This window comes from Pyrgilauda ruficollis, unplaced genomic scaffold (genome assembly GCF_017590135.1).
Source record: "Pyrgilauda ruficollis isolate IOZ18807 unplaced genomic scaffold, ASM1759013v1 scaffold14, whole genome shotgun sequence".
Lineage (NCBI taxonomy): Eukaryota > Metazoa > Chordata > Aves > Passeriformes > Passeridae > Pyrgilauda > Pyrgilauda ruficollis.
Window position 1 is genome coordinate 287,338 of NW_024512543.1, and position 13,000 is coordinate 300,337.

The window sequence follows — 13,000 nt, forward strand, 5'->3', positions numbered from 1 at the left end:
GTTTCTCACCACATTTCAAAGACAGTGCCATTATAAAGCCCCTAAAAGATAATTCAGGTAACTGAGAAACTCTAGTGCTTACAGGCTTGGCTAGGAAAATCTCCAATATAGACAGTAACAAACATGGACAAACGAGGATATCAGTAATCCCTATTAAGTAACATTGAGAGGAGAATAAATTATTCTTTAGAGTTCAGGATTTACATGTCTCATGAAGTAAATATTCTTCTATCAGGTGAAGACTGCATAGTAAGATATATTTAGACATTATATAAGTACTCAGATATGTTTCACAATACGTACTGAATACAGAATCTAAAACATGGCATTATGCAACTATAAATAGATATAAATTTTCTTTATACCTATCAATCACCTTGGTTTGTGACAATAAAATTAATAGGTTTACAGTCAATGACAGTCAGTATCACTCATGGAGTCACATATACTAGAACAGGACTGCTGTCCTGGGTTTCACAGAACTGTGAGGGAATATTTAATTCTTTAGAAATCTTGTTCTCATAACACTGTTTTTAAAAACATTGTATACTTCCAAATTCATACAGTTTTTTCAAAGTGTTTTAATTTTTTACTAAGTAAGTACTTGCAATAGAAGCATTCTTTGCCAATGGCAAGTAAGGTACACTATGTGATTTTGATTTAGACACACCTTTCCTGTAGTCCTGGCCCCAAACCATTTACTGAAAAAAAGAGGTATGTTATTTGACCAGTGTTTTAAAATTACAGTCACTCAAAGATGGTTTTGACAAGGCTTCCACAGAATTCATCCCCTCCCTTCAAGAGAATGCAAATTGACTTCTCTGTTTAAAACTATTAACATGTGGGGAAGAAAAACTCCTGAAGCAAAATCCTCAGTGATTAAGAATTAAATAGTAAAGCTACTAAAAAGCAGTCATTAAAAATGTGAAAAAATAAAACCAGAAATCTTTCAAAGTTATTGCTAACACAGGAAAAAAGTTAGTAGTCTTCTTAAAACTAAAATACCACAGTTGCTGTAGTTTATTTCTCCTCATAATTTTGCAATTATTCATCAAAATATGCAAGACACTTACTGAAACTTTTGTATCAGAATTTCATAGCTAGGTTGTACTGTAAAGACATCATTATACAAAGTCTAACATAAAGGCAGTATATTGTTAATATTTACGACTTGAATATATCTTATAGTGGGCTTAATATTTCTACACAGGAAATAAATTGTTATTTAGCTCCAGACAACATGATAGCCTCTCTTTCAGCTATAGTTATAATTATCATGTACAAACTTCCAAAGCAGAAGTTGTCAAGATTTAACACTAGCATTAATTCATGTTAGGGATCAAGTCCTCCAAAGACAGCAAGATCTGTAGAGGAAGTATCTTAATTGCCACTAATTTGCCCATTTTTAATTACATTGATCAGTAATTCACTACCTTATCCAGCAGCACAAAGCTGTTAGCATGCAGCTTTAAGAGACAGTAGATATCAGTCCTTCTAATTTCTAATACTATCATGATTCAAAAATAATTTAAAACTGCTGTATCATATTTCTTTTGATTCCTGTATTGCAGGATATGCACATTCCATTTAAAACCTCTGTGAAGCACTGTAGAGCATAATCATAGAATCATTTAGGTTGCAAAATGCCCTTGAAATCGAGTCCAACCATTAACCTAATACTGCCAAGTCCACCACTAAACCATGTCTCTTGGCACCCAGTCCACACAACTTTTAAATGCCTCCAGAGACAGTGACTCAACCACTTCCCCAAGCAGCCTGTTCCAATGCTTGATACCCCTTTCAGTAAACAAATGTTTCCTAATATCCAACCTAAGCCTCCCCAGCACAACTAGAGGCTGTACCATCTACATGAACTATTCTCCTGCGCTGTAGTCTTATACTCCAACACAGGTCTAAGATCTTGATTTTACTTTAGAAGAAGATCATTTCCTTGTCAAAAATGTTTACAAGATTTGACTCCAAGATGGGTCAGGAAGTGATCTGCATTCAAACCAGATTCTTAGGTCTTATCTGCGATTTGATTTTTTTTTTTTAACAGAATACAGAATAGAGCCTGAAGTATTTAGGTTCATGAATCTCAATTATCATTTTAGTGAAGGAAAGCGAGCTAGAAAATCTTCAATACCTGACATGAAGACTACAACACCTTTATCTGAAGTTTTGTTAAGTAGTCTATACCAGTTTGATCAATAAAATCACATATTTTAATTTCTTTAAAATAGCAGTTATGATTTTCTGAACAGTGTATTGGTTTTAGCACTGCACACAGCAGTAATCAACACGATTAGCTGGAAAGGACATAGCATGTTCACTCAAACACTGTAGAGAACCTCTAGAGTCAACAGGAGGTCTTCTGTTTTTTCCAATGAGGTCTGACTTAGTATTGGTAGAAATAAAGTACTATATGAAAGATTTTGAAAAATACCAGAGAATAAATTTTAAAGTTTAGAAAGTGGGTTCATTGTCCCTCTTTAATTCATTTTATAGCTAAAAAGGATTGATATATGTTATTGCTACTGTGTCATATATTAGAATATAATCATAGGGCCACCAGAATCAAAACTATCATTGTGAAATATTCCGTAATATTTAGAGAATGACATGCAACATACAAACAACAGATTCTGGTTTACACATCATAAAGTGTACTCAAATGGAAACGTCTAGACATCCCACACATTTATAAATGCACAAAATCCGAAAGATCTCTCATTACAGTAATCAAGCAATACATTATTACAAGTGCAAAATAAACTAAATATTCTATTTATAGATGATTGCCACAATTGTGTTTTTTGTTGTACATGCTAAGCTCCTGTTACAGGTGTTTTCACTAAATAGGAAAAAGATTTTGGCTTGAAATGAGGATTAATAAGTGTGATTTGCATTGGGGGAAAAGGAATATAGTTATACCATATATTTACAGAAGAAAGAAGAAGAAAGGAATAGAAATAAAACCTGTAGAAGTCCATTTTTTTTCTTAAAGTTTAACTTAAATACCTAAGTGGATCATTTACTTAAATTCATAAATTAATTAAGCAATATAATTATCCCCAACTACATAATTGCTTTCAATCAGCATACCTTAACAAGTTTCATGAGCTGGTAAAGGTCTTCAACCTCATCTTCCTGGCATGCAGTATACACTCTTCCAGTATTTACACTGGTACCTTTTATAAAACCACGATAGAGTGGCAAATCCAGTGCATCAGCATATAGGTCAATGGCATGGTGTCCTACAGTCTGATACATATAGCTGTCCAATTCATCAGTCTGCCCTGCCACAATTAAGAAAACAACCATATTAGGTACATTGTTGCAACAATTACAGATAATCACAACACTACAAAGTACTGAGAAAATCTAAATGTTAATATTTTTCAGTTCACAAACAGATGTTTGGTGACAACACCACTATAAACATGGAAAGAAAAAAAATAGATTTCTCCACCCAACAGACGTATGGAGAGGAAGACATCTGTCACAAACATGCTGCCTATTTGCAAATTGTGGTGCCTTTCCTTCTTCCTGCTTCATCCAAAAAATCTCCTATCGATTCAATTCTGCTTCCATTCACATGGTAATTTTCAATAGGAATACAAGACAGAGGCACAAACTCAGATGTATTTCAAAACACTCAGATCAAGAAATTTGTAATGCACTGCAACACTGAGAACAAGCTATAGGCTGTCAAAATTTACAAAAAGTTTACTGTTAAAATTGTTAACATGGTCATCACAAAAGGAGACTATCTCTGCTTAGGCAGAATAAAAGCAGACCACTATAATGTTTTGACACTGTTTAATAAGCAAAAAGCTTATTTCCTTAACCATGAGAAAAAAATTAACCAAATTTTCTTACAAGCAGTTTGTAGCCAGCAGATAAGGAAAAAGCAGCTGAAAATGCAGGTATCACGAATTAGAATTACATCTCAAACTATATAACAAATCATTTACACATAATTTTTTTCAGATAATATTTCTAACAGATTGATAAAATAATAAATTATTATTGGTGAAATCTCCACTTTATTACAAGCTAACACAGTTCACTATTTTAATGCTAATTTTTAACTCTGGTACTTCTCTGAATTTACATAGAGACATCAAGCATTTCTGCTGTACACATGTAGCACATCTTGCAAAGAAGAAGGTCTGTAACTGACCAAGATAACTAGTTTGTGATGTAAGAATTAGGTCAGTCACCTTTGATGCCACACAACAGATATGGTTCTGCACAAAACAGACAAATCCAAATCCCTAATCGCAATTAACCAACCTACACCAGAATAGTAGACTTAAAGGAAAATTCAGTGGTTTCAACATACATGAACATGACAAGGTCTTTAAGTGATATTCTGCTTAGAATACACAGTTTCTTTATTAATTGAGACTCTCCAGGCAACAGTGGTACAAGATAAAATAAAAAGAATGGCATAGAATCCACTATTGCCTGAAGCACCTCAATTAACTTTCTATAAAATTTCCAGCTACACACTTAAAGAGAGCATTTTATGATTTTAATGATAATATTCTACATTTCTGATGAGGATAAATTAGTTTGAAGACAACATATTTCAATAAGATTAGAGATTATTATGTCCTAGCTACCCAGAAAATAAATTTTTCCTATACTCTCCTAGCATTTGCCAGTTCTGCCCGTGACTCATTTGTGATGGCAGCTCCCTTTTTCCTTCCCTTTCTGTGTACCCTACTGTACAGTTACCAAATACCATACTTAATTGCTTAACATATGTTGAACAGTGAACCTAGTTAACATACTTTAGCATTCTCCCCTACCAACTGGAAACAACTCACTTGCTTTTCCAGCCTCACTTCAATTTGTGCTTTAATCCAATATACAAATACTTAGCTCACTCTCTCACCTCACACTGACTACCTGAGTTTCTCCCATTCTTTTTCATAGAAATAAAGTGGAGCCCATGAGGAACTGATCAAAAAATCATTCCAGCCTAAAAGGAAGAAAAGAAGCAGGAAAAATACGTGTATCAAGGTCAATTCCAAGCCACATCAGTTCCTCAATGCAGTTCACAGATGCTGGGTTAGAATAATGGAGAAAGACAAACAAAGATAAAAATGGATGAGCAGCAGCACAATGGCACATTTTTGGCAGCTGGAATGGTTTACAGCATTCAGTTTAGCACCAGTTTAGAGCATTTCTAGAAGTTCAGTGCTAGTTTTGGTTGATGACATCATCTATCAGCTTTTAGCATTTGTGCTACTGACTTCACACGACCCGTTTGTTTACCACCAGAATATCAATATTCTCATTTTCAAATTGCGTAAGCCTTTTTTTAATTGATCTTCTCTTCTTGTGGGCTCTTTTTCCTTTAAGGGAAAATACACTTAATACATCTCCATAGCATTTTCTTTTTCATACTTCTTTCAAGTTTATATGTTTGCCTTCAATATGCAAAACCAGACAAAAACATATATAGGAACTTAATTCAGGCATGGTTGTGAGTCCATTGTTTCTAACCTATTTTTTAAAAAAATCCTGTAAGAAATGTGGCTTTCATACCTGTATTTTCAGCAGGTCTTAAATTGGCTAGAGCAACAATCTGATGCCCAGCAGCAACACATTGCATCATATTGTAACAACTGTCCTTCCCACCACTGTAAGGAAAAGAAAATAGTGGCAATCAAAAGTATAGATAAAAGTTTTAACCCCTTATAACTTTTAACTAACTGTTCCAAAATAAGTATTATCAGAACTGTTTATAAATTTTGAAACATGAAGAGCTGTAGAATAGTAATAGTAGAAAAAGAATAATTTCACCATACATTTACTACATATGTATAGTGCCTAAATACAGTAACCATAAAGCACATAAAGAGTTTTGTATCTTACTATTAATCTGAGAGGTCACATGAAGAAGAGCTACTGACACTGGAATCTCTTCAAAGACTCCCTTATTCCAGAGACGAATTACTCATTACTAGTTAATTTGGATCAAAACCCCAAAATCTGCTCCAGTGAGTTGCCAGCATTAGTAATCCTTTAAAATTAGGTCTGTCATACAGAGGTGATGCCTAGGGACACATTTTCAGTGGTGTACTTGGCAGTGTTAGGTTAACGGCTGGACTCAACACCTTTGAGATCTTCTCCAACTCCATGCATCCTATGTCAGAAATAACATTTCTCCATCATGGGATATGTTGCCTAAACCTTCAACAGTTTGAACATACTTGCCATTGTCAAAAACTTTACTTATTATAGGCAGTAGTTTCAGCTGACACTGCAGAGAACATATGAATTTTTTACTGCATTTCACTGCAAATAAAAATGATTAATGCTAGTAAAAAAATATAAAAGCAAATACAACCATACTCTTGTTTGAGGCCAAGAGATAATACTCCAAAACAGAGGATACAATTAATTTTGACATTCATTCAAGATCTACAGGAACCTTTTCCGCTATCAGTAACAAAAGAATTCTGTTCTCTTGATGTAACTGAAAAAGTATCTCTATGGATTTTAATCAATAGAAAAAGAAACATTACAATCTACAACAAAAGTAGAATACACACTGCTTAAAAGATCCATGTTCAGACTTGTGGCCTTCAGTACAACTGCAGGTGGAGATTCTATGCAGCTTCTTTACATGCCAAGGCACAAAAACCATGGCAGGAACTGCAACTGAGATCTATACAAGCTCTGAAAAAATGCATTTTGTTTTAGAATCACTGAGACATGCACAGGAGAACACATAGCACAAGCAGTCATTGCTACAACAGACCGTTGTGTTCCTTGTAGTCACAATATTACTATTTCTACCTGAAAGGGAGTTGGAGCAAGATAGGGCTTGGCCTCTTCACCCAGAAAACAAGTGAAGAACAAGAGGAAATGGCCTCAAGCTGCAGCAGGGGAGGTTCAAGTTGGACATCAGGAAGAATTTCTTCATGGGAAGGGTTCTCAAGCATTTGAATGGGCTGCCCAGGGAGGTGGTGCAGTTACCACCCCTGGAGATGTTCAAGAAATGACTGGACATGGCACTTGGTGCTATGGCGTAATGGACAAGTGGTGATCGGTGAAGTGTTGGACTTGATAATCTTGGAGGTCTTTTCCAAACTAAATGGTTCTGTGATTTTGAAACAAACTCCTTCAGAATTTCCAGCTTTAAGCTCTCCCTTTTATTTAGCCCTCTACACAAAAGCTTCAAAGTGCCTTAGAGGAATGTAACCCTTTAGCTATTCCCCTCAATCTCTGCTTTTATCCATGCAAAAATTCTGTATGCTGTCTTGAATTTGTTGTGTAATTCAAACCTGGAGTAGAAATAGTGCAAAACATGGCATCCTTTTGTACTGAACAGATTTTCATAAAGCAGTTGTTTCTGTTTCAGTGCTAAAAAGTAAATATTAACATGACAGAATCCTACTTGGAGGGTCCATCTCTACTTAACATTCTTATAATGCATACTGGAACTTTCTTCTAACCTATATACAGACATAAAAAATTTTAAAATCATACAGTCATTACTTTTGGACACCCTTCTCGACAGCTTGAAAATGTAGATAGTATTAACTTTATAATTTGAACTTCCATGCTTAACAGAGTAATGAGACAAAGACTCTTTCTTTGTGAATGACTTTATGCTAAAAAATAAAAGTTTCCCACTAGTTCTGATTTCAGCTACAAACAGCACTTCATAAAAATAATTGTATGACAATAGATAATTGCCTATGCTGTTTACAGCATTTTAATATTTTTTAAAAATTGAAATTAAAAAATTAAAATGTCACTGGAATAGATCTATTAATCCTTTCAATTAATTTATGTGTGTATATATATATATATATATATATACACATAAAGACATTTTAAGATGCATATTGATATACATATTGCTTACATTGGACCACCAGTTAGTAGGTGGAAATCTGTGCTTACTAAATCACATGCTACTGTCCTGTTATTTATTCTCTGTATTATTTACCATAGCCCTAAAAACTACCAGTACCAAGAAACAAATGGCATGGTGCCCACCCACAAGACCTTCCAAACTAAATGTAAAACACAATATGGCTAAGACCAATGAAACCAGACAACCCAGGCCCATGGTAGGAAGGTGGACTCAAAGAAGTCCTCAGAAGGGTGATGAAGACAAGTACTGAGATAGCCTGGGGACCCCTCTCAACTCCCAGCACAGAAAAAAATAATAAGGCCTTTTTGTGGAAAGCTCCAAAGTGAGGTCAGTCAGGGTTCTGCAAGTATGTTAACAAGCAGGCTTATAAACAAAATACCAGAAGAAAAAAACCTGGGTAACCGTGAAGATATGAACCTATGAATGACTTCTAAGCAAAATTCCTTTCTATAGACAAGTATAACCACTTACAGTTAAGAAAATTCTAGAAGAATTTTAAAGAGTTGAAAAACATCATATTTCAGGTTGAAGACTGGCTTTAAAATGTTTATGATTTAGCACAAAACAAAATGCAGGGTTTACCCCATAAATACCACCTTAAAACAAGACTATCAACTTTTAGTGTGGCCAACATTCTACAAGGAAAAAAAAAACAGGTTAAAGTAGTTTCATACATAATCCTGACCTTTGCAAAAGTAAGAAGCACTTTTCAAATACTTTTTTCCCCTCTGATCTTTGGCTAGCTCTGTTACAAAGACTTCAGACACTTTGATGTCTCTTTAAAACTCTTCTTAAAACTATTACTGAAACTAAATCCATCCTTGTAAAATAGACCATTAAAATAGCAATTGTGTTAGAAACCTGTTTATAGGATTTTGTTCCATCCTGCCTTTTAACACATTCCTCTGCTTTGAGAATATCAAAGTAAATAATCCAGAAAGTCAAAGTCTTATCTATAAAATAAAATTTTAAAAATTGAAGCTAATTTTCCCTACACCATATTTGAGCCAATCTAGAAAAACAGACAACATTTCCTGTATTTTCTCATTTGCATGAGTTTTGTAATGATTTGCAGTTGTTATGACCAAACCCCAGTTTTCAACAAGGTTTGATATTGGCCATTCCCTGAAGAATTTAATACATTAAATGCTTTGGCTTAAGTAAATAGCTACTGCACCCAAAAAATAAAAATACACAGCTCACATCTGCACAGTTCTTTTCCACTTAGAGGTTTCCTAACTTATTTTTTTTAATTAACTATTGTTTCATGTTAGTTTCTAAAAAAAAAAAAAAAAAAAAAAAAAAAAAATTACAAGAACTGCAGAAACTAACAAAGAAACTTACAAAAAATACGGGACGGCGGTGAGGGAAGATGGCAAACACAGCAACCCTTGACAGACACGATTGGAACGAGCTAGCTTCATCATTTAAAACCGGCAAAATTTAATCTCTCGCAAAAAAAAAAAAAAAAAAACACACTACAAAAATCTATCGTTAGAACTCGAGAAAAATCTATCCTGAAAGACCTTAAGATACTTGGAAAGCAAAAGCACCTGGATACTGAACTGCGAATGAGCAGAACCCTCTTTTTAGAGCAGGACATGCGGCCCACGCTCTGCGCCCCCAGCGAAGGCGCTGCCCGCGGCCCGGGCGGCTCCGGCTCTCGCCTCGGCGCAGACGAAGAACCAGGGAGACCGGGATATCGGAGAGCAAGCGACTGGGGCAAATAACTGTAGGTCTTGTTTTGGCTCGGGGGGTGGGGGTGTGTTGGTTGGTTGTGGGGGTTGTTTATTTGTTTGGGGTTTGCTTGTTTAATTTTAAAAATACACCGGTTATTCTTGAATTCTGCCGTAACACGGGAATTGTCCTCAGTCTCTCCCTGTGCGCAGGCAGGGACCGGCTCGCCCCGGCACTCGCAAGCGGCCTCTCCACGGGCAACAGGCAGAGCCGGCAGCCGGTGGGAAACAAGTCGCCCAGCCAGGGGAAGGGAGGCAGCAGGAAACGCATGGGCGGGAAGGCCGAGCGGAAAGGGCCGGGCGGGTCTCCCGGGTGGCGCTGGGTGGAGCGCGACCCCCGGGCGGGCAGGGCTTCTCCCCGCGCCCTCTCTCCGCCTGTGAGACGCCCCTCGCTCGCTCACATAGGCGCTCCGTCAGCGGGTTACCTGATCAAAGCCACTACTCTCATGTTGCTTGCAGGCCGGGGGTGGTAACACTGACAAGGAGGTGGGCGACAGCCGGCAAGTGCAGCGGGGAAGGCGCCCTGTCGCACAGCCACCCTAGGCTGCGCACGCTGCCGGCTCCTCCGTTGCTACCGCTACCGCTTGGCCGCCTCCCCTCGACGGGCCCTCCTCCCGGGGCAGGCCGGCAGACTGCCTGCACAGACCGAGGCTCGGCGAGCCGCCGGCCCCCGTGGCCGGGGAGGTGCGGTGCCTCCGCCGCGGGGCTGCGCGGCGGCCGGGGATGCGCCGCTCTGGCGCGGCCCGGGGGCGGGCGAGAGGAGGGCGCGGACGCGGAGGCAGAGCGCCGGGCGCCTATGGAAGGCAGGGCGGACGCGCTGGTAGGCCCGGGCCGCCCGTTTGAGGCGCCTGCCGCCTGCCGCTTCCCTGTGACTGCCTATTGCCTTCTGTCCTTCAGCGAAGAACCGCGGACCTGCTCCAAGTGACTGCTGCCTAGGGAGCAGGGCCGAGGGAGGCCACCCCCGCCACTTGGGGTCCCCGGCGCGGGGACTGTAGGGCGTAGTTGTAACTCCACCGCGATCCGGGGCAGGGACGCCTGCAGGGCCCGCTGGGAGGGCAGGAGGTGCCGCGGGGCTTTCCTGTGATTGCGGCAGCGGGGAGGTTGGAACAGCAAAGCTGACCACGCTACCTCGCTGCTCTCCGCTCGTAGGCGAGCACAAAATGTCCTTCTGCATATTCGGCTTTAGCTGCTGCAGACCGAAAATCGGATCTCCTGATCTGATCCCTGTTTTGGGCCAATTTTCTGACCAATCCCGCCGTGAGGCACATGACAGACACCCGTGTAGGTTTGCAAGCTAAGTCACAAGCTTACCCAGGCGCCCAGTCTTTCGACACCTGACACACAAGTTTATTTTCCCCATGTCAAGGAAGAAACACGTGGGTTAGTTCTCTCGAAGAAACTTTATTGCTAGACTAAGAGTACTGTATCAGCAGATAAAGGCATTGCTGTTGGTATTGCGGCAGGGTTTCAAGCAGCAGTCTAAAGGCCTGCCACTCTCGGGGCTTTGGTTCCTAGGGCCTGTGAGACTGGAATGGGGCCAGAAGCCACTGGTGCGCGCTTGGGTGCCCACCCTGGCTGGAGCCTGGTGTGCAGCTCAGCGGGACCAGCACAGTGCCTCAGGATGAGCCTCCCGGCTGCCCCGCTCCCCGCAGTGACCAGGAATGCCCATTCATGGTTCCTGCTGAATTTAGTTGCAGCAAACACTGCAGATATCACAGAAAGTTTTGTCCCTCCAGGCTGGGATAAATGCTTTATGCGCTGTGAGTGGACTTACCAGTCCCCTGTAATGTGATATTATACAATGCTATATAACAATCTGTACCACTCAGGCTTTTCACTCAGGCTTTACATTAGTTCCTTGCACATAGGCTGCTGAGTATGAAGTTCCCAGGAAGAGATAAGATGGAAGAAAGCATTCTAAAAAAATGACTTTGTTATAGTGATACATGTTCCAAAATAAATGCATAGTGAAACAAGTATATAAGTTTGGTTTCTTATGTACAGCTCATGAAACAGCTTGAAAAGCCTTTTTTTTTAAGATGATTTTAGTTAGCACATGATTTATATAGTGATTTATACAGTAAATCACTATAAAATAGGAATGAATAATTATGGTCAGATATGAAGGTGATGATGCCTTCCTAAATACACTTTTGAAAAGTTAAGAAATGACGATATAAAACTTGTTTGTTAAGTAGTTGTGTAGAGGTAGTAAGCGCAAAAGAGATTTTTCTGCGCTGGAATAATTGCAAAAAAACATACATTTGAAAAAAATAAATCTTCAGTTCATGCTTTGGCCACCACGGGCTGGCATTATGAAACGGAATGACTTGCCTTGGAATTGCTTACAGGGCTTTTGAGTTTCCTACTAGTTTATTGATGATGACATAATGTGTAAATCTTTGAAAGCTTTCTCTGCTCTTCAAAGCATGCTAGGTGATCTAAAGGAGGGTGTCTTAGATGTGAAATTCTGATTAAACCACAGGATTTTTTTAGGGCTTGGGACTTCTCTTTTTAGCTCATAAAGGTAATGGAGACCTGTTCTGAACTAGAAGAGAGATTTTTAGCAGAGATTACTAAAATGAGTGAAACAGTACTGCATAGTACATGAACTAGTAGAAAACAACCAGACCTCTGAGGAACTGTAAAAAAGGCAGAACAAAGTTATTTGATTTATTGCCCAGAAAATAAAAAAAGTGGACAGTAATTTTGTGATACATCTCCTCTGTATTTTCTGGGTTTGAATGATGCATATTTACTTATTTATTATCACAAAAAAGAATAATTTGGCTACTAGCTGTGAACCCTTAGAATATGCTTATTTGCAATACTTAGCAATGATACATGGAAAGTAAAAATCATGGACATAAATTAATCTGCTTTATAAAATGGAGAGGTCATATAATCTGTAACTGTAATCAGACAGCTTTAATACAAATACTCAAATACTTGTAAAGATATTTTCTAAGCATTATTAGAAGATCTGCAAAGAGTAATTCTGAAGTCCTGCATTTTCAAAAAGGTCTGTTATTACTAATCTATTTTTGATATAATATAGCTGGGCTTTGGGGGAATGGTTCTATTGCATTCAGTTCTACAGCTTCCAGAAAAACCACATTTCCACAGACTTGTTTGAAGTAGAAGTTAAATACAATACTGTAGGACCAAGGTCTGCTTAATTTACTAGTGCAACTGGAATTTTTGCTGCTACTTTATGAAGACATCAGTAGTTATTTTCACAAATAAAAAAGGGGCATTTGGGTCCCAGAATTTGAGAAATATATCAGAATTGAATTAATAAAGTGGGGTTTGAAAACAAATCTGCATTTTACCCAAAAGGATGCTGTTTTCAAATTAT

At 38.5% G+C, this 13,000-nt stretch overlaps 1 protein-coding gene across 1 annotated transcript in view; it reads right to left on the reverse strand.

Annotated features, from left to right (window-relative positions):
• The window catches only part of DPH6 (diphthamine biosynthesis 6), a 190,151-nt gene extending 179,955 nt beyond the window's left edge, over positions 1–10,196 (reverse strand). The window contains exons 1-3 of the mRNA XM_041460167.1: positions 10,068–10,196; positions 5,563–5,657; positions 3,106–3,299 (exon numbers count right to left, since the gene is read on the reverse strand). Coding sequence (XP_041316101.1) covers positions 3,106–3,299; positions 5,563–5,657; positions 10,068–10,090 — 312 coding nt within the window. The 5' untranslated portion in view covers positions 10,091–10,196. The remainder of the gene's footprint in view (positions 1–3,105; positions 3,300–5,562; positions 5,658–10,067) is intronic.
• Between the last annotated feature and the right edge of the window lie 2,804 nt (positions 10,197–13,000).